Source organism: Apodemus sylvaticus, chromosome 11, assembly GCF_947179515.1.
Source record: "Apodemus sylvaticus chromosome 11, mApoSyl1.1, whole genome shotgun sequence".
NCBI classification, from domain to species: Eukaryota; Metazoa; Chordata; class Mammalia; order Rodentia; family Muridae; genus Apodemus; species Apodemus sylvaticus.
The window spans coordinates 9488151-9510410 of NC_067482.1; the positions used below are offsets into that span (position 1 = coordinate 9488151).

A 22260-nucleotide genomic window follows, 5' to 3' on the forward strand; every position below is an offset into this window, starting at 1 on the left:
CCTCGCGTGCTCTGTTTTTGAATTTTTCATTGTTTTGTGCATCCTCAGGTGCCCTGGCCACCCACTGTACCTGCTTCTACCATTTTGAGATCTTGAACGGTGGCTTCATGATATGGTCTGCTCCTTACAAAGGCTTTTCCCTGTAGTTCAGCTGCTTGTGTGTCCCCCCTACGTGTAGGACACACCCTCTAACCATCACCAGGTAGTCTGTCGTCTCTCTTGCAACAACATCAAGTAAAGAAACATCTTGCTTTATAGCAGGAACTCAGCAAATGCTTGTTGCATGAGACAACAGTAAACAATATCCAGTATTTGAAGTCATGTATGTCTGTGATTTAAACAATCTAGTATATGTTGTCAATGTATGATAGAAAGGAAATTAATGGAATAGATGGGTCTGATTTTTAAGTAATAGATTTCTTTAAAATAAAGGGTCGGCCAGGCATGATGGTACATGCCTTAAACCCCAGTAAAGGCTGGTGGATCTCTGAGTTCTAGGGTAGCCAGAGCTACATAGTGACACCCTGTCTGTCTCAAAAAGAGGAAAGGGAAGGGAAGAAAGGGGAAGGAAGAAATTACAAATGAAGAATTATAATTTATAATTAAATTTCTTTTTTAGTTTTGTGAGGCAGTCTTACTATGTCATTCTGGCTGTCCTGTAACTCAGTAATGTAGACCAGACTGGCCTAGAACTCAGAGATTGGCTTGCCTCTGCCTCCAGAATGTGGGTACTAAACATGGACACCACCACATCCAGCTTCATAATTAAATTTGAGTATAGCTATGCCCCAGTCACTTCTGTGGCTGTGATTAAACACTGCCCCAAAATAGCTGGGGCAAGACAGGGCTGGTGTGCCTTCTGTATCGTACCGCAGGCTGTCGCCGGGGAGTGGAAGGGCCTTCCTTGCCTGGCCTGCTCACTTACCTCAGGGGCAGTCCTTCTCACAGTGGGGTGGAGACCTTCGCTTCGTCAACAGCCCAGAGTGTTGTGCAGGTGTGCCACAGAGCCTCTGACAGGGTCAGACTCCTCACAGTGACTCCAGTCTCTCAAGGTGACAAACACTAACCAGCACAGTAGTGAAGTGGTTTTCAATGTTTGTTCCTTAATAGCCACCAGAAGATATCAGCTGCATAGCCTGGAACAGGCAAGTTCAGCATATCCTAGCATCAGCCAGTCCCAGTGGCCGGGCAACTGTGTGGGATCTCAGGAAGAATGAGCCTATCATCAAGGTCAGCGACCACAGTAACAGGGTGAGTGCACGAGGATCGCGATGAGCGTGCGATAAGTACACTGTCATTTCTTTCAGGAATTCACAGTTCTGCAAAATTAAAATTCTGTCTTTATCCATCAGTTAATAGTGGGAAGAATGCAGCTCCCTTAGTGAGAACAATTACATATCCAAGAAGTCATGTTGGATATGTTTTTAAGCTTTAAGCACTTTATTAATTTTGTGAGCATGTGTGGATACACGTGTGCCCTGAAGCACATGTTGACTGAGAGGACAGCTTTTATGAATCTTTTCTTTTTACCAGGTGGGTCCCAAGGATCAAACTCAGGTTGTGGGGACTTAGTGGCAGGACTTAGTGGCAGGCACCTTTGCCCAGTGAGCCATCTAGCTGGCCTGATTTTTGTCGTTGTTGAAGTTAAAATGTAAATATTTTTATTGCGCTTATCTATTTGTGTGTGTGTGTGTTCATGTGGCAGGATGGATGTCTGGGCATCCACACTCCAGTGCGCACTTTTGTGGGGTCCGAGGACAGTTTGCAGGAATCGGGTCTCTCCATTTACCATGCGGGTGGGTGCCAGAGATTAGACTTGCGTTTGGCAGCAAGTGCCTTTGCATGTGGAGTTGTGTTGCCTGCCCTGGTTAAGGATTCCCTAAAGCGAGAGCGCCTGAATCACAGTGTGTATCGCCATAAAAACTCCTTAGAACTGTTGGAAAAAAAACTTTTCCAGGTTATTATTGTTTAAGGGGACAAGAAATTTGAAAACTAAAGTTTCAGTGGAATAAAACATAGAAAAATAATTTTCCTCATCATATGGAATATTTCTTAGAAATCAAACTTCTGGATAATCCTCAATAATCTTAGTTGTCTCATGAAACTTCAGATGGTAGCTGTTGCTTGAGACATTTTTCTTTTGAGTTTTTTTTTTTTAATTTTTTTCTTTTTAAATTGATCTTTTTTGAAGATAGGTTACTTTTATTTTCATTTTCAAAAATGTTATATTTTAAGTCTATATAAAATATTTCTTTTAGTTACAGTATTGGCATTGAAATTCACTTTAGATGAAAGAATCATTTTGACTCTGAATTGCTTTGTGTGTGTCAAGTAGATGGACAGAAAGCACCCAGATGTTAGGGTTTGAGACTGTTGCTTAAGACTGGAGAGGTCTTAATGTAATGGGGCTGGAGAGGTGGCTCAGTGGTGTGGAGCACTGACTGTTCTTCTGAAGGTCCTGAGTTCAAATCCCAGCAACCACATGGTGGCTCACAACCATCTGTAACAAGATCTGATGCCTTCTTCTGGACTGTCTGAAGACAGCTACAGTGTACTTACATATAATTATAAATATATCTTTAACAAAACTGTTTTGTAACACTGAAAACTGTGGTTCTCAGCCTGTGGGCGCGACCCCTTTGGGGGATGTCACCTTTCACAGGTGCCAAGAACTGAGAAAAGGAGTGTCCAAATGACGAAGTCAAATTGTGGGTCCAAGCTGGTGGTCTCTATTCTGCTCAAGATGGCTCCCCACACAGCTGTCTGTAGATAGCTCTTGGCCCTGTAGTCTGCACGAGACAGCTTTTCAGACTGCTGTCTTTTGCTCTGCTATAGACAGTTTTTTCTTGCTATTCTAAAAAATTCTGGTTCAGACCACTAGCTTTCTGCTCTAGACAGACAAGACAGTTCTCTGGTTGAGACAGCTCTCTCTGCTGGTAAAAATTTTAAAAGCTCTCTGGATAGCTCATGGGTTTTCTGACAAAAGCCCAGCTTTTTGTTTACAAATCAATTCAGTTATTTATTTCAGATTCCCCTCCTGACCATCCCAGGAAGCAGCATTCCATGTCCTTAGCCCCTTGGCTCCTAGAAAGAGAGCAAGCATTAAGCACAGATAACTGGGTAGCACCATTCTGACCACACCAGGACCTCAATTCCAACTAAATTTGCTCTGTCCTAGGCTGACTTTGAACTCAGGAATCTGCCTGTCTTTGTATCTTTCTGACAACCTGGCTCATGGTACAGCTGCCTCTGTTCTTTTGATCTGTGAAGATCCTTAATACAATTCATATTGCACCCTTATTTTTTCCATAGTTGAGAAATTATATATTTTTAAACTCATGTCGTTAGAGTTCCTTTTTATAGTCTTTTTTTTTTTTTTTTTTGGTGTTTTGGTTTTTTGGATTTGGTTTTGGTTTTTCCGAGACAGGGTTTCTCTATGTAGCCGTGTCTGTCCTGGAACTCCCTCTGTAGACGAGGCTGGCCTCGAACTCAGAAATCCGCCTGTCTCTGCCTCCCAGAGTGCTGGGGTTACAGGTGTGTGCCACCACCGCCCTGCCCTTTTTATAGTCTTAAGGGCTGTCCTGAAGGTCTCAGCACTTACCTTTTTGTTAAAGACATAGACACATCTCAACTCCTGATCTTGCTGTTTCTAATTATCATAGACTCATTAAGGTTAGCAGGATTAGCATTAGCTTTTCTCAGAGGAATGTGAAAATACGTACATTATTACACAAGTAGCCATCGACCCTTAGACTTGTGAAGGCCTGTGCCCTGTTGACCCTGTCCCAGGGTCAGGAGCTGTGTCATTTTACCCCCACTAAGGCCATGACAAACATCAAACACAGGAGTCTCCTGATACCGCTGGAAAGCACAGATAATTATATTATGATTCATAACAGTAGCAAAATTACAAGTTACGAAGTAGCAATGAAAATAATTTGTGGTTGGGGGTGAGCACAGCATGAGGAGCTGTGTTGAAGGGTCGCAGCATCGGGAAGGGGGAGCAGCACTGCTGTAGCAGGTTCACAACGGGTCTGAATGAGCCTTTCGTTCAGTGCATTTCCTGTTCATTTCAGTAACGACATAGTCCTCACATTTTATGTCTGCTTCATGAAGTCCCATGATTGCTGAGGTCTGAGCCTTCCTGTCTGCAGATGCACTGCTCTGGCCTGGCATGGCACCCTGACGTTGCTACTCAGATGGTCCTGGCCTCCGAGGATGACCGGTTACCAGTGGTCCAGATGTGGGATCTGCGGTTCGCCTCCTCTCCACTCCGCGTTCTGGAAAACCACGCCAGGTACATGCTGCTGTACAAGGAGCCTTGTTTCTTCATATTTTGTTGTAAAACATACTTACTCATGTTCATTCGAAGCAGTAGTCATGATTTCCTCTCCAAAGTGGGGGATAGATAGATCATATCACACTCCCATGAGTCTTTTGTTCAAGATTGTCCAGCACTTATTTCAAATAGTGGACCAGAGCAGAGACGTGTACCTATAGTCCCAGCACTTGGCAGGTGGAGGTAGGAGCGCGGGAGTGAGGCCCTCAGCTACACAGTGCGAGCGAGGACGGCTGCAAGTCACCAGAATATCTGGAGGACTGTCAGATGCTGTGAGAGCTTTGGGCATGCGTAGATGTGCGCTTAGGCTGCAGTGCTCCGCAGCCCTCAGAGGCCGGGCTGCCTGATGCCCGATGCTGTCTCTATGGGACTTTAGAAGTCAACGCTTTTGGGCCAGTACATGTCCTCTGCTTTAAGTGCTCATTAACATGCCGAGTAGGTGTTCTGAAAACCCAGGAGCTTTCTCATGGTGCAGTGTCATTACATTTCATTAATCTGGTAAACTGCCTGATGTTGATACTTAGGTGGTAGCAAGTTTATTTGAATTAGTTAATGTGTTTAAATAAGAAAATCCCTTTTAGTATTGTACTAGTTCCTAAGTTCCTGAGGAGTGTCCATTCCTCCTATTTAATGACAGGCAGACTGAAGTCTGAAGTCCTTTCCACTCCCCTATATGGTAGCTTTGAAGGAAAGTCTTGAAGTCTGTGATCTGTCACTTCTCCTAAAGGAGAAGACCTGGTCAGAATATGTTTTCATTAACTGTTATACTTGAGTGTCATTCATAGCAAGAACAGATGATTCTGAGGAATCTTAATGTTTTTTATTCTTACTTAAGATTGAGTTTATCGTTCAGTAAAAGACGCTAAATTCGACCTGTTTACGTTACTTTCTTATTGCTATGAAGAGACCACAACCAAGGTGACTTAGAACAGAAAGCATCAGGCATGGCCCTGGCAGTGCCTGAGAGCTCACACCTGGGCTATAAGCAGGGTCAGAGACTGGTCCTCGTACCTCCTAATCCTTCCCAAATGGTCAACAGTTGCAGACCAAGCATTCAGAAGTAGGAGACTGTGGAGAAACCATTGCCCTACCTTCAGGGCAAACTCTCCTAACAGACAATGTGCAGTCATCTGTGTGATTCCATAGTCAGTCCTCATGACAGAAATGGCTGTAGAAACTGCAGTTGTACATCTTACAGGACCGAAGCTCAGCAGGGTTAAACTGGTCAAGGGTCATAGATAACCAGCCACGTGCTGACTTCCAACCCTGAACAAGGTGCTCTACCTCAGAGCATGGGCGTGGCGTGGCCATCATTTACCAAGCACGGTGCTGGCTGGCAGAAATGAGTCAGTCTCTAGTTAGCTGTTTTCTTACACTACTAAGTGGTAGATTGCTTAGTTGGAAGGTCTCTTCCAGCCTAGAGTCTGTTTCTTTACTAATGTATACATATCAGGCTGGAAAGATGACTCAGTGACCTGTGGCTCTGCCCGAGAACCCCAGTGTGTCGCTCAGCACCCACGCCGTTGTCAGCTCGTGCCTTCTGTAAGTCTAGCTCCATGGGGTCTGATGGCTCTGGCTTCCTCAGGCTCCTGCACTCATGTGAACACACACACTTTAAAAACATTTTAAAATGAACTTTGACCACTTGTTGCTATGTTAGAGATCAAACCCAGGGCTGTATATATGCTAAGCAAATGCTTACCACTGAGCTAAACACTGAGAGCCTCCAGTGGTGTGAAGGTTCTCTCAAGAATGATTAAAAATAAAAATTTTGGTTTCTCAAAGAATCTCTGAGTAACACAGGTATGAATACAGAAAAGGCAGAAAACTGTCTTTCTCTAAATAGAGTACAGAAGAGTGTGTGTGTGTGTGTGGGGGGGGTATATGTGGGGGTGCACACATGTTTGTGGAGGCCAGAAGTTAATGCTGGCGTCTCTCTGAGCATTCCTCAACCTTATGTTTTTGAGATGCCGAACCTGGAGTCACCATTGTACATATAGCTAATGGCGAACTCCTTGGATTTGGCTTTCTCCAGCTCCCTAACGGGGATTATAAGTGTGTGCTCCCATGCTTGGCATTACATGTGTGAGTCTGAATGTGGGTGTGGGTGCACACATGCCATCCTTCACACATGTTGAGCTCAGAGTAACCTGTGGGAGTCGGTGTGTCTCATGGAAGCCAGGAATGTGGGCCCTATGTGGGTCATAGGGCTTGGCAGTGGGTACTTTTACCCACTGAGCCATCTCGTGGGCTGGGTTTGGGTTTTTTTGGGTTTTTTTTTTTTTTTTTTTTTTTTTTTTTTGAGACAGGGTTTCTCTGTGTAGCCCTGGCTGTCCTGGAACTCACTCTGTAGACCAGGCTGGCCTCGAACTCAGAAATCCGCCTGCCTCTGCCTCCCAGAGTGCTGGGATTAAAGACGTGTGCCACCACCACCACCGCCTGGCTGTGGGCTGGGTTTGTTAGCATGCTGACAGCAAGCATGTCACTACTGAGCAGCCTTCCCAGCTCAAGGGTTACACTGTCACACTGTACAGCCCAAGGAAGACTACTTATTAATACTTGGAATAATGCTTGGAAGGATTACTCTTATACTAAGGTTACAAATATCCCTTACTCTAAGATAGTTATCTATAAAAACATGTTTCTAGAATCTAGAGTTTACTATTTCCTTGAAACATAACTATTTTTTTTCTTGTCATTACACTTGATAAGGAATACTTCGTGATGGCAGAGGTAAGCAGTAGGACTAGGATGTGGGTTGGTGGGAGAACACTCCTCCTACCTACAGGAGGCTTTTCTTTGTGTTTTTGGAGACAGGGTTTCTCTGTGTAGACCAGGCTGGCCCGGGACTACGCACAGAGATCTGCCTGCCTCTGCCTCCCAAGCTGGGACTGACGGTGCATGGCCCCACACCCTGCTACTCAAGGCACTTTTATCTTGTGTTTTCTCATTAAAAAAACTAGCCTAGGGCTCACTATAGTCGACGTGGCTGGGCATTGGCTTTCCTTTCTTACCATCCACACCTGTGCGGTGCTAAGCACCCGGGTTACTGTTAGCAGCCCGTGAGTCCCCGCGCCTACAGGCCTGGCTGGGAATTTGTTTTCCTCAAGATTGAACTATTCCTCATCTCTTTTTGGTTTTTCTTCATCTCTGTCTGTCTGTCTGTCTGTCTCTCTCCCTTCCTTTCTTCCTAGGTAAACGGTCTGGACTAGTAAGCAAAGGTGAGTCCCGTCCCTACACTTTCTTCTCATGGCTCCTCTCTCCTGTTTATTTTTTTTTATAGGGGGATTTTGGCAATTGCTTGGAGCATGGCAGATCCTGAATTGTTGTTAAGCTGTGGAAAAGATGCTAAGATTCTCTGCTCTAACCCTCACACAGGAGAGGTAGGAGGAGGAGTGCCAGGCTCTCAGCCTGTCAGCCCTTGTAATAGTTTCTCTCTACCCGAATAAGACCTTTCCATGTGGATATTGAGCACATAATTATAATTAAAACCATTGGTTGATCTTTCTCTGTTGGAACATAGATTCTAACTACGGGCTTTATTTTTTCTTCTTTTTCTTTTAAAAACATTTTTTTTTTTTTTTTTTTTTTTTGGTTTTTTGAGACAGGGTTTCTCTGTGTAGCCCTGGCTGTCCTGGAACTCGCTCTGTAGACCAGGCTAGCCTTGAACTCAGAAATCCGTCTGCCTCTGCCTCCCAAGTGCTGGGATTACAGGCGTGCGCCACCACCGCCCGGCTAAAAACATTTTTTATAGAGTGCTTTTTTTGTTGTTTTTTGTTTGTTGTTTTAAGACTTATTTATTTCATGTATGTGCGTACACTGTCGCCATCTTCAGACACACCAGAAGAAGGCATCGGATCCCATTACAGATGGTTGTGAGCCACCACGTGGTTGCTGGGAATTGAACTCAGGACCTCTGGAAGAGCAGACAGTGCTCTTAACTGCTAAGCCATCTCTCCAGCCCTAGACTTTTCTTAGCATTGGTGTTTTTATGTGAATTGGTGCTTTCTATGTATGTGTGCGAGGGTGTCAGATCCCGTAGAACTGGAGTCAAAGCCAGTCCAACAGGCAGGGACTGGGATTTGAACCTCGGTCCTCTGGAAGAACATTGAATGTTCTTAACCACTGAGCCATCTCTCCAACCCCAAGCTATAGCCTTATATCTTTGCCTCTTCTCTATTTTTTTTTTATTATTATTATATGTAGGTACACTGTAGCTGTCTTCAGACACACCAGAAGAGGGCATCAGATCCTGTTACAGATGGTTGTAAGCCACCATGTGGTTGCTGAGATTTGAACTCAGGACCTTCGAAAGAGCAGGCTGTGCTCTTAACTGCTGAGCCATCTGTCTAGCCCCCTGCCTCTTCTCTATGAAAGCATATCATTGCAGATGCTTTTGTGTACTTACTCTGATGGAAAACCAAGAAAAATGTGAAGGCTGGGGCTGGCAGTGTGGCTCAGCGGTCAAGCGTTCGCTTAGCCGTGCAAAGCGTTAGGCTTGGTTTCCAGCAGCATTCGGAACTGTCTTCTGGCTGGCAAGCCGGCACAGCAGATAAGGCTGGAGACCTGAGTCTGCTTCCTGGCGCCGGCAGAAAAGCAGGGTGCAGTGGCTGCATGTAAGTCCACGTCAGCACTGCTCTGTGAGATGGGAGCACTCACCTCTGCTAACGTGGCTCTGCCACCGCAGAAACGAGAGGGTGAGACACTTCCACAGGAGGAGGGAGAGCGACGCCTGCACTTGGTCATCCACCGGTGTAACACACACACACACACACACACACACAGCGTGAATAAATAAAATGTTTTAATAGATTTCCTTTCTTAGGTGCTGAGATTTGAACACAGGGCCTCAAGTGCTTGGCTAAGCTGTATTCCTGGCCTGTCAGTAGATTTGCATCCGTCTTATTAAAATAAAAGCAAGTTCTTTAGTTCCTTGGTTTCCAGTTTAAAGTTTTAGATTATGTTTTTTTGTAGGAATACAGAAACCTTAAGGTTAGGGAGATGAGAACAGAATTAATCCAACAATAAATTCGGCCTGTGTGATTTGAAGCCAGGAAAAAACTCGTGTGTTTTTTCCCTTTATCTGTTCATTTTAGGCCAGGTTCTTGGAACATACTGTTCTCTTACCATTTCCTTAGTTGTAAAATAAACATATGAGTATGGCTGTATTTGTTTGGAATTTGAAGGAATTGACTTTTCAGTATACATTTGCGACAACTGAAAGAACTAGATTTTCTAGTTCAGTGAATTTCCAAGTTACAGATTAGCCAGTAGAAACACCAAAGGCCCGAGGGCGGGGAGCCTCTTCACCCAAGGTTGGGGGTTTGCTTGTTGTTTGTTCTTTGTTTGTTAATGCCATGTAACACCAAAGCTAGTACCTCCTAAACTTCTGCATTGTCACCACGCTCTGGGTCAGCAGCACTCCTGATAGCTTTTTTTAAATTCAGTATATTTTCTATTTACACTGCAAATGTTGTCCCCTTTCCTGGTTCCCCCTCCCCTGAGCTGATAACTTTTTATTTATTTTTAATTTTGTCTGTGTGTATATGTTCATGTACAAGTGCGTGTGCATTTACGTGTATATGACCTGGCTGCCGGATATTGACAATGTCTCTTTGTTAGTTGCCTTTCTACGTATCTTTTGAGGCAGGATCTCTGACTGGCCTCCCTGAGGGCTGGCATCTAACCCCAGGAATCTTCCTGGCTCTGCCTCCCTAGCTGTGTGGGTACAGTCAAGTGTGGGTGCGGGGCTTGAACTGGGGTCCTCATGCTTGCCTGGCAAGTGCTTTACAGACGGCACTATCTCCCCAGCCCTGGCACAGCATTCTAAACGCCTTGCGTGTCCTTTCCTTTATAGGAAACCTGCTAGGCTCCACCAGCACTAGGAATGGCATACACTTGTTTACTCTCATGCCTAAAAGCTAGAGCTATCGGTCTTCCTATGGGTGTGGTTTGCAGAGTTTAGCCTTTTTTTGTGTTTTATTTTAAATGTCTGAATGCTCTGCTGCATATACATCCTCAGACCAACAAGGGCACCAGGTCCCAGTGCCGATGGCTGTGAGCCGCGTGTGGTTGCTGGGAAGTGAACTCAGGACTAGCCAGTGCCTTAACCACTTAGCAGTCTCAGCTCATACACTTCGGTCTTTAAGTGACCTAAATATAGTGAAATTTGGATCTCACCAGGCAAAACCAGTTGAGGGGAGAAAACATTAGCACTTGGTAAAATGTTGTGGCCTTTCCAGTTTGTCTGCTGCTGACGTTTTAGGAGAGAGGAATCCTGACTTACATCCCTGCTCCTAGTGGACGCTCCCAGGGCCTCTGCACTGTAAGGAGAACTTGCTGTCAGCTTTCCTGGCTGAGCCTCTTTCTTAAAGAAAATGTTCAGCTGCACTTACACCAACCTTAGTGATTTTGCTTATGACCTGGCTATACCATGTTCTAACGTTTGCTCATTTTATTTATGTCGGGCTAGGTATTATATGAACTTCCCACCAACACGCAGTGGTGCTTTGATATCCAGTGGTGTCCTCGAAATCCTGCTGTCCTGTCTGCCGCTTCCTTTGATGGGCGGATCAGTGTCTATTCCATCATGGGAGGGAGCGTAGACGGCTTACGGCAGAAGCAAGTCGACAAGGTAACAGGCAGCATTACGGCTTTTGGTGATTGCAGCCGAGGACAGTAGCAATATGTGTGCAATTATTTATAAAGTGACTTACCAACCAGCAATGTCACTTTACTGGATAATTGTTGGATATTTTGTTGTTGTTGTGGTGGTGGTGGTGGTGGTGCTGCTGCTGCTGCTGCTGCAATATTTTGTTGTTGAAAAATTGCAACACAGTTTGCATAGGTTACTGATTTATACTTTTTTTTTTAAAAAAAATCTAGCTTTCATCGTCTTTTGGGAATCTTGATCCCTTTGGCACAGGACAGCCTCTCCCTCCATTACAAATCCCACAGCAGACTGCTCAGCACAGCATAGTGTTGCCCCTGAAGAAGCCCCCCAAGTGGATCCGGAGACCCGTGGGCGCGTCCTTCTCGGTAGGTGGATCTGTTTATGGTCAGGGCAGCGTGCTAACTGAGGAGCTGTGGGACTGCACCAAGTACTGTTCATCAAAGGTGGTGTGGGGAAACTGCACAGGACAGCTGACGGGCGGATGGAGGTCTGGGCTGTGGGAGGGCGTGTCGTGTCGTGTGTCCACTCGTGGGGAGCTCAGCTCCGCAGCTCACGGCTCATTTGCCTTTCACAGTTTGGAGGAAAGTTGGTGACCTTTGAGAATGTCGCAGTGCAGCTGCAGCAGGGAGCGGAGCAGCAGAGGCGGCAGCCCGTGTTCATCAGTCAGGTGGTGACAGAGAAGGACTTTCTCAGCCGGTCGGAGCAGCTGCAGCATGTCGTGCAGTCTCAGGGCTTTATCGGCTACTGCCAGAAAAAGATCGATGCTTCCCAGACGGAGTTTGAGAGAAATGTGTGGTCTTTCTTGAAGGTAAAGTTGGGTTTATTTTTAGTTTTCTTTCCTCTGTGTGCCCATGCATGTTCATTTTACAGCAAACACATTTATTTGCTTAGCTGTTTCTCTGGTCCTAAAGGTAGTTTTCATTATTAGTAAATTATTCATATTATAATCAAAATGTGTTTTCCTTTTCAAGAAACATTTGAGATAGTGTGATTTCAGAAATGCAAGATGAAATTCAAGAAACCCAAGCTGGGCATAGTAACACGCCTCTGTAATGCCAGTACTTGGATGTCAAGCTCAAGGCCAGACTGGGCTATTACAGCAAGACCTTGTCTCAAGCCAGAAAAACTCAGAAAGAGAACACAGCATAATCTCTTACGTCATTATAAGCTAAAGAGTGTGGAAATAACGTAAAGGAGAGAGACATCATTGAGCAGACTTAACATTAGGACCTGACAGGTGCTATAATAAAAACATAAAATATTTAGTATCCATCATAGCCCTGGCTAGTGAGCATGGGCAGAGAGTTGGGGTGGGGTGGGTGGGGTGCTTAGAGGTATTTCTCTTCCTGCTGAAACAGATCCAAAGGAAAAACCTTTCAGCAAACTGTCCTCTCATAGCAGACTCAGTTTCCTCATGGGCATTTTGCTTTTACAGATGTTTCTTGATACTGATATTTCTAAGAAAACCAATCTTGAATACAATAAGGTTCAATTCTATAATTCTGCAATTAGAATGTGTTGGTTAGGAGTGAAGTTTCGTTTCTGTGTGAGACAGGGTCTCCGCTGTGCATGCAGTTCTGTGTTGACCAGGCAAGCCCACGAGCTACCTGTCTGCTTCCCTAGAGCTGCGGGTACAGGTGGGGCCAACATGCCCAGCTTAGCTGGAAGATTTGGAAAAGGGTTTGGATATCGAATACTGTATACACTGTTTACTTTCTCATAAAACATGAATTACTTTGTATTTAACAAAATTATAGGTAAAAAACAAGCCTCGCTTATCCAAAATGATTAGTTATACATTCTTAGCTTTAAAAAATAGCTGGCTTATTCAGGCCTGTAACCCCAGCAGTTGATAGTCAGAGGTGGGAAGGTGAAGACATCAGAATTATTGTTTGCCACATAGAGTTTCTGAATCTGAGGCTTGGGATACCTGAGATCCATTCTCAAACAAACAAAGCGCTAGTTCTTAAAAGAAGTTATTTAGGGATGTGGTGGCACATACCTTTAATCTCAGCACTCAGGAGGGAGAGACAGGTGACTTTTTGTAAGTTTAAGGTTAGCCTTGTCTAGAGGTCAACCAAGGCTATAGTGAGACCCTACCTGAAATAAGCCATCCCCAGTCTGAACTGTACAGGAGAGATGGCTCTTTCAGATGAGCTGAGTTGGGTCCCCAGCCTTGGATTAGGGACCTCACAACCACTCGTAAGTTCCGCTGTAGGGGACCGGTGTCCTCCTCTGACCTCAGCCAGCATTGAACACATCATGCAGACGCAGCACACAGGCACACATTCTCAGAGTTTAAAGAGCAGTTTTTAGAGTTAAACTCTTTCTGAACAGTGAATTTTCAAGATTTTGTAGGCTTTTGATTGTTTAATAATTTGATTTGGAAATTCATAGAATAACTAGACTTTAAATGTATGTTTGTGTTTGACGATAATGTCTCTTTTAAAAGGTAAACTTTGAGGAGGATTCTCGTGGAAAATACCTTGAGCTTCTGGGATACAGAAAAGAAGATCTGGGGAAGAAGGTGAGTGTGAGAAAGTAAAGTGACTGTCTTAAGTAAAACATTTATGTGTTTTTGTTTTTATAAAGTTCTATACAGATTTTATCAAATCAGTAAACATTTAGTAAGAATTCATATTTGTTCACAATGTGTTTTCAAATGCAAAACTCCACTTCCTGGCTGGATTTAGAAGCTTCCAGAACTACCTTTAACTCAGCTGAATCATCATGAATAATTGGCCTTGACAGACGCCCCGAGCACTGCAGCTTTATCATGGTCTTTCCAGCGGGGAGCTACAGGGTGTCCCCCCAGCTCTGTGGCTCACGGGGACATCGCCACTGTCTGAGCTACTGCAACCTCCCATCCAGCTCTGTCAGTGCTTGCCCTTTTGTTTTTGTTTGTTTTAAATGCTTTTCAAAACAGGGTTTTTCTGTGTAGTCCTTGCTGTTCTGGAAATCTCTCTATAGATTAGGCTGGTTTCAAACTCACAGTGATTCACTTGCCTCTGTTTCCTGAGTGCTGGCACTAAAGGTGTGTGCCACCACGGCCTGGCCATCATGCAATTCTTCTTCTTTTTTTTAAAAGATTCATTTATTTTATTTATTTGAGTACACAGTAGCTGTCTTTAGACAGCACCAGAAGAGGGCACCAGACCTCATTACAGATGGTTGTGTGCTACCATGTGGTTGCTGGGAATTGAACTCAAGACCTCTGAAAGAGCAGTCAGTGCTCTTAACCACTGAGCCATCTCTCCAGCCCCGTCATTGAATTCTTTTTTGTTTTGTTTTGTTTTTGGTTTTTGGTTTTTTTTTGAGACAGGGTTTCTCTGTGTAGTCCTGGCTGTCCTGGAACTCACTCTGTAGACCAGGCTGGCCTTGAACTCAGAAATCCGCCTGCCTCTGCCTCCCAAGTGCTGGGATTAAAGGCGTGCACCACCACGCCCAGCCAATCATGGAATTCTTAAATGGCACCTTGGTTGCTCAGCTGACTTGTAGCAGGAGTGGGGTTGAACTGTCCCAGGCCTAAGTAACAAAGTACAAGTAGTTTGCTTTCGTAGTTTTGAAAGAATTGAATTCCCTTTTTGAGCTAGGAAAACACATTAAGTGTTGTTGTCTTCTCAGAGAGGGTCTTAGCTCTGTCTGTGTTGGCATGAGCAGCAGTTGCAGTGAAAACAAGCCACAGAGACTTGAAAACACTTAGTTTTCTGTCCTGTCACCACCTCTGCCAGCGACTGAACTAATCTGTAGAAAACACAACTGCCTGCACAGCGTGTGCTCTCTAGGTGTGTGTCTCTCTGAGGGCACGTGGCATGGAGGCTTGTCCTGGCGTCTGCTGGGGCTCTGCTTATTTATGCCTTCAAAGTATTTATTTGATTTTATTATTAGCAGTAACCCCTTGATGCTCTTTATTTTTCTGAGTTTTCAGGAGATTTGAATTTTACTTACATGTCTGGAAGCAAAAAGTTATGAAATAGAATTCTTATCAAAATACACCTAAAGCAGTTTGTCTTTTTAAAAAGTATAAGGCAGGCGTGGTGGCACAGGCTTCCTTAGCAGGCAGAGGCGGTGGAACTCTGAGTTCCAGGCCAGCCAGGGCTGCAGAGAGTCCCAGTTAAAGAGCAGACAACAACCAAACATTATTTCTAGTTACCTAAAACAACAAAGGACAAGAAAGCATGTTTCTCTTAAGGTTGATTTTGTGATTAGACAGCAGAGCTGAAGACCATCTGAACAGTAGAATTCCATGTAGATGAAGCTAGAGCCAGTGAGAGCCAGCTCTGCACAGATGTTCCTTTCCCTAGACATACTGTCCCTGATAAGAATGTGGAGTTGCCCTGAGAACTGGCTAACACTGACCTTGCTGTTCGCCCTGAAGTAGAATTCCCTTTAGTAGGTGAGTTGTTATTTTCATTTCAGATTGCTTTGGCCTTGAACAGAGTGGACGGATCCGATGTGGTAAGAAGGCCTTACAAATAGCTGCTTTCTGAGAGTTTGCTTAGATCATGACAAGGAAGGGTAACTTGAGAAGTTGATCTGTCTTGTGCTTCTTGGTTTAAAAAATACCAGTTCTACGTATTTTAGTAAGTTCATAATTCTCACCTTAAGTCGAGCTATTAAAGCATGTCACTCTTGATATATTTGAACTTTATAAGAGGGAAAGGGAAAACTGAGTCAATACCTGTTGAGATACTTAAAGCTCTTGTATGTCATGTGACATGTGGTAACCGGAAGGAAGATGGTGGCAGTGATAGTTCTTGCTCTCCTTTTAATGTTGTTTCTGGAATAAACTGGCCTGGTTGCTCCTTATGATCAAGTTCTGGATGTGGTTGGTTGGGTCTCTGTCTCTCTTGTTACTAATAACCTTGAATGCCTCATTCCTCAACTCCTCTGATTGTTTTATGTACCGAAGGCTCTTAAGGACTCTGAACAAGTAGCGCAGAGTGATGGGGAGGAGAGCCCTGCTGCTGGGGAGCAGCTCGTGCCAGAGGTACTGATTTTTCTATTCTATCGGACAACTGTGATAACTGTGCATCTCCGGGACACCTTGGACGGTCCTGACTGACCGTTGCCAACTGTGTTTGAATGTACTGTTCTCTCAGGTGTGTTTAGGGCAGAGTTTGTCACGTCGCCTAACAGAAGTGTCTCTGCTCTAGTCCCTGGCCCAGCTTCTGGACGGTATAGCTTAAAATGAACAGCAGATGTGCGATGTCCTTAATTGGCTCAGGAGGCTGCCAGATGCTAACTGAAGAGAGATTTTATTTGGAAATGCAGTTGCCTTGCATGTCAGCTTAATGCTGTTTTCTTGACACATTAATTTGTATAGCTCACTGTCAGCGATAGAGGCTTCTGAATTAGTCCTGAACTCGGGTTACCAGTAAAGAATCTTTTATAAAACCAAACCAATTGTGATGATTTACTGTGTATCCTTAGCTGTGCTTGGTAATTCTTGAAAGAAATTGAGAAGAGACCTTGAATACAAACTTGTATCATTTGTTTCCTTTTGATTCTCTTTCTTTCTCTCCCCAACTAACTTAACTAATTCTAGAATTTATTTTTTTTGCTTTTAAATTTTATTTAATCTTGGAAAATTAATCAGGTTCTTATTTCATATCTTTGACTTTTCCATTGCCTTTGGGGACTATCTTGACTATGAAATACTTACAACATAATTCATGAATATTTTGGGCTACTACAAACTGATTATAAAATATATTTTCTATTGAAATCAATTCTTTGAATTTAAGAAGGAAATAAGGAGTACTTATTACTGAGTAAAATCTTCCTCAACCTTTGAACTACTCTTGGAGACACCTAGGGAAATTTATAGATATCTACAAGCATGTTCATTTGCATGTAGACAGATTAACTGACTCATCAAATTAAACACTTGCTTGGTCACGCACGCAGAGTAATCAGTTGGTGATGAAATGTCCAGTCAGCCAAACACCTGTTGTCAGCGCAGACTCTGAAGGCTTGACACAAACGAGGCAGAAGGGAGAAGACTCTTCCCTCTGTCCTGATGATACTGTTTGCTTTTCAATGTAGTATCTTTTATATTTGGGCTTTTCAGTACATAAGAAATAGTGCATTTGGTGCCCCACTAATATCTCAGGAATTCATAAGTAAAGGTTTATTTACTTGTGTATAGAAAGCACATCTGAAAATGGTAAGTTAGAAAAACGGTGTTGTTTGTATGGTCCTGGGGATTGAACCAGCGCCTCCTACATCCCAGGTCTGGATCTTCCCACTGATGAGCATCTCCAGCCTTGAAAGTTCTGATCTGGGAACTTGTGAACAGCGATGGTGGGGTGCATCGCTGGCGTATCCCTCAGCGTGGTGAATGTAAACTGCTTTTCTGAACTTTAGACACTGGATGGGGTTGGGAGAGGACTGGCCTGCTGTAAGGTACTGAGTTCTGCACCTTGGATGGGCCTGTGCTAGACCCCACTCAAGGATGCAGCATTCTGGATGGTAGGCAGCGCAGGCGCAGGGGTGGGAGGCTGTTTGATGTCATGTAGGATAACTTTGTTTTCATTTAAAAGAAAAGACTTGGGATATCTGCATAGGCTTTACATGTCCCTGATCGGAAATTCTGATGTTTTGAATTTCAGATAATTTTATTTTCAGATTTTGAATTTAGTCACACAGTTTGTAACCTTTACAGTAGGATTATGTGTACACACATGCTCATATACAACCAGGCTATGTCCTGTTTCATACATATCTAATTTAAAGGGAAACATTATAATTTTGTATATTTAAAAACCATGTTTATCCTGTCTGTTTTGTTTGGTTTTTGTGGCTCTGGAGACCACCCCCACTCGCTGGGCCTGCGCTCTGTGCCTGAGTCAGCTGCAGGCTCTGCTTCACTTCATCCTAAAGACACTGAGTGATTCGTTTTCATGATTGACAAAAACATTTCGTAGACAAACCTGTAGACGCTAGAATTAGAAGCATGTCTATTTTGCATCCTTGAAGGGATCAGAGTTGGGGGATCTAAGTCAGCGTTTTTGCTTTTGACAGCAGCTTTTCCTGTATGTGTGGCGAGTGTGCACACCTGACTCGGTGTCTCAGATGGCTGGAGTATTTACATTTCATATGGGAATTACTGGGTCAGGAAGGCTGGGATTCTAGTGTAAACTTGGACGTGGGAACTTTGGGAAACAACTTGGTGTATTCTATGTAGATGAATAATCACAGAATTTTTTAGCAGTAAATTATTTTGATTTCCATTTGGCTAAATCGTGCCCTTTTTATCTCTTTAGCGCATTAAAGAGGAAAAACAGGAATCTGACTCTCTGCCCTCAGCTGGGGGGACATTTAACATCTCTGTCAGTGGGGGTAAGTGGCATTGGCCTGGATGTAAGGGCCGTTGTCTTCCAGCTTAAATTAGACAGAGCAAGACAGAGTATGAGTGTGTTCAGCACATCGATGAGGATTGTGAACTCACACTGTTTGACGTCATGTAGGATAACTTTGTTTTCATTTAAAAGAAAAGACTTGGGATGTCCGCATAGGCTTTCAGTTGCCTGCCAGTAGACATAACTAGAATGTGTTATCGGCAGGTGGGGTGAGGAAAGAACTCGTCTCGGAAAGTTCTCACTCACCTAAGTGATCTTTACTAATACAGAGTGCTACTGTGTGTACATCCTGGTTTACTTCCATAACTTCCATAAATACTCACAGCTTATTTTAGAAATTTAATCCACTAGTAATAAATTAAGCTTGTGGTCTCCATTTGTCTGTGTATGAAATCTGTTATACAGAGTTTTCTTGTAATTGTTTTTGTTAACAAACTCTATTTAATGTGAATACTGTTTTCTTGTTACAGATATTGATGGTTTAATTACCCGGGCTTTGCTGACAGGCAATTTTGAGAGTGCGGTTGACCTTTGTTTACACGATAACCGGATGGCCGACGCCATCATATTAGCCATAGCAGGTGGACAGGAGCTCTTGGCTCAAACGCAGAGGAAATACTTTGCAAAGTCCCAAAGCAAAATTACCAGGGTATGTTAATTTTCAAAATAAATAGACACACACACTCACTCTCTTAAATACAGATATGCTTAAATTATACTTAATTTTATTTTAGCTGGTGTTGTGCATACCATTAATCCTAGCACTCGGGAGGCAGAGGCTAGTAATGTCTGAGTTCAAGACCAGCCTGGTATACAGAATGAATTCTAGGACAGTCAGGTCTACACAGAGAAACCCTGTCTCAAATCTGCCCTTTCCCCAAAAAATTATATTTAGTTTTCAGCTGGGGTCTTGCTGCATAGCCCAGGCTTCTCTGTGTCCTCATCTCTCTGCCTTGGCCTGCTGAGTGTCAGAATTATACGTCTGTGTGTTACTCTGTTTATGAAGGGGGTGTCCTGTTATTATTATTATTAATAATAATTGAGATACAGTAAAGAATTAAATTGTTTGACACAGAAATGGTAGTTTACATTTTGATGTGAAATAATTCTGTTGTTTTGATTCACTTCTAAAAAATTAAAAACATTTCCAGAGTTTAGAAAATTTTATGGTCAGAGTTACAGTTATTTCTTAACCTTTTTCAGAAGTTAATGCACATTTTCCATGCCTTTCTGCATGTCTCGAACATTCCTGACAGATCAAGATCACATATAGATACATGTGTCACCTTGTAGACACGGTTACAGTGTAAGCTGCTTCTCCCTCATTGTTAAGGACTGCTAAAAATGTTTTAAATTATTCTACAATGTTTTATGGTCAAGATGTAATATGTCCCAATTTGGGGTTGTTTATGCTCATTTTAATGTTTTCCTCATATAGGCAAACAGCATTGTTTTGTATAGTGAGTAAAACCTGTTATGTCTAAAGATTTGTACAGAGTTACTGGAATCTCTGGCATAGCTCTGACCATTTTTAAGCTTGATGTAATTTTCCATGTCTCAGAAAAGTAGTTTTAGAAATTTTTTTTCCAGGCAGGGTTTCTCTGTGTATCCCTGGCTATCCTGGAGCAGGCTTGGCTGCAGACCTCTGTCCTGCTTTGTCTGCACACGGCCCTGCCCTGGCCTTTGACCTTCTTTATGAAGTCCCTTTACCTTCCAATAATGTCTCCCAAGATGCCATGCTTAGACAATGTTTCCTGATCCATTAGACCCAGGAACATCTTTCTGTTTTCTTCATATCCTATGCTTTCTTCTGAGGCCCTTTATAAAATACACTGATGTAATTTTCTTTGTGAAGGAAAATAATGTCTGTTATTTGGTTCAAAGCATGTTTTCACTGTGCTACTGTTTGATTTGTCATGAAAACCCTAAGTAGTCATTTTGAAAGGTATAGGACACTGCAGCAGGGATTGCCCTAGGTTAGAGCACAGCACTGCAGGAGCGTAAAGATTAACTCATTGTCATGTTGTTTTCTGTTTCCTTTTCCAAGCTTATCACTGCAGTGGTGATGAAGAACTGGAAGGAGATCGTTGAATCTTGTGATCTTAAAAATTGGAGAGAGGCTTTAGCTGCAGTACTGACTTACGCTAAACCAGACGAGTTCTCGGCCCTGTGCGGTAAGAAACAAGCCGCACGTGGGACTGTCACCTAGGTGGCCAGGGCACTGCATGGGTCAGGAGTTTTACTAGAAATTGTTGTCTAATCACAGATGAGAATTGTAAAACACAAAGGTGGGCAGTGCTCACTCGTTTACCATATTCATGGTTGTGAATTTGATTCTCAGTGGGGAAACAGATGGATGGAAGGGAGGACGGGGTGGCGAGATTGAATATGTCATTTAAAAGTAATTTCTTCTGTGATGTGGTTTTTGGACAGAGCAGTATCTAGGATTGGCCTCTGCTACTTAGTAGCTGTATGAGGAGAAAAGGTCATTTCCTAAGCCTCGTATTATCTCTAAGTGGCACATACGCAGCTATCAGTAGACATTAGTTGGGGTCAATGTATAATTGTAACAGGTAATAATTTATCATTGCAGACCAGGGCTAACTTGGTGACCAAGGAAACACAGAAACTTTCTTGTTGGCATGGATATTTACTATATTATTCTGAAATGTTGTACCTGTAGTACATTGAGCCACCAATGACAGTTTCTTTGTGTGCATTTGGAGGTTTTTGTTCAGATTTTTCCATTTATTCTTTCTAATCTACTTGCTGGAGAGCAAGTCTGTAGTGAGCTATCGGATTTCTATGGTGTGGTGTGCTGTCCATCTCCATTAACAAGTAAATATTTCCTGAGCACTTAGGGGGATTGTCTTTCTCTCTGGTTCTAGAATTGACTGGCTGTAAAATCTAGACCGTACTTCTGAGGACCCTGCTGAGCTGCTCACAGCCTCACACAGATGAAGAAGGGTCTCATCTTACCTTGCTTCTCTCTTGATTCACAGATCTTTTGGGAGCCAGACTTGAAAGTGAAGGAGACAGCCTCCTGCGGACTCAGGCCTGCCTCTGCTATATCTGTGCAGGGAATGTAGAGAGATTAGTTGCTTGTTGGACAAAAGCTCAAGATGGTAGCAACCCATTGTCTCTCCAGGTTAGTATCTTTGCAACAAAAGGTGCTTGTGTTTCAGCATGCCCTCCCTCCGCGGACCACCCTCCCTCCACAGACCGACCACCCCCTGCCCACGTGCTGAGCTAGAATGCTTTTGTTCTAGAAGCTTGCTGTTCTCACCTGCCTTACAGCTGCTCTGGGCGCATCATCATGTGTGCTCATTGTCATGGTTGACAAAGCCAGGTGTGAGATGAGGGCTAGTCAGGGTGGACGACGCTGTCGGTCAGATGGTATGTGGCAGGAACCCGGAGAGAAGCCCAGGGTTTAGCTGATTTCCCTTTAAGCTCCAACCTCTGGCAGAGAGGGCAGCGTGGGCTGGAGAACGGGAGGCCTCGCAGCCCTGAGGAGAGGAGCTCTGATCAGGGATCGTGAGCTATGAGAGAAGCGGAGCTCAGGTTAGCTCTGCCACACAGACTAGAGAGAAAGCCGAACTGTGGAGACTATGCTAGGCCTCAAGCAGAGCTTAAAATTTCCCCCAAGACACCTACTGGGCAGTTTTACAATATCTCAGTGTAGTATTTATTTTCTCTCTGGAAAAAAATTGATGCAGAGTCATTGTTCTAAATATCATTCTTTTGAGACTAAAAGTCAGGTTTGTTTGTTTGTTAAAACCAGCTTTTCCTTCCGAGTGTTTCTGAGACACAGAGACATAACATGTTAACCACTTGTGGATCGAGGGGAGGGTGTCACGCGTACTCCTTCAGAGCAGAGCCCCCAT

The 22260-nt window shown here is 43.6% G+C and overlaps 1 protein-coding gene across 21 annotated transcripts in view; it reads left to right on the forward strand.

Moving 5' to 3' along the window:
* The window catches only part of Sec31a (SEC31 homolog A, COPII coat complex component), a 59720-nt gene that overhangs the window by 12838 nt on the left and 24622 nt on the right, over positions 1-22260 (forward strand). For 8 of the 21 annotated variants that reach the window (XM_052199423.1, XM_052199420.1, XM_052199425.1 and 5 more), the window contains 13 exons: positions 1111-1251; positions 4155-4297; positions 7623-7722; positions 10812-10973; positions 11225-11377; positions 11587-11820; positions 13465-13539; positions 15432-15470; positions 15925-16002; positions 18281-18356; positions 18847-19025; positions 20424-20550; positions 21379-21524. In XM_052199423.1, coding sequence (XP_052055383.1) covers positions 1111-1251; positions 4155-4297; positions 7623-7722; positions 10812-10973; positions 11225-11377; positions 11587-11820; positions 13465-13539; positions 15432-15470; positions 15925-16002; positions 18281-18356; positions 18847-19025; positions 20424-20550; positions 21379-21524 — 1653 coding nt within the window. The remainder of the gene's footprint in view (positions 1-1110; positions 1252-4154; positions 4298-7622; positions 7723-10811; positions 10974-11224; positions 11378-11586; positions 11821-13464; positions 13540-15431; positions 15471-15924; positions 16003-18280; positions 18357-18846; positions 19026-20423; positions 20551-21378; positions 21525-22260) is intronic. The other 13 variants (XM_052199430.1, XM_052199440.1, XM_052199435.1 and 10 more) reach the window with 3 other exon arrangements.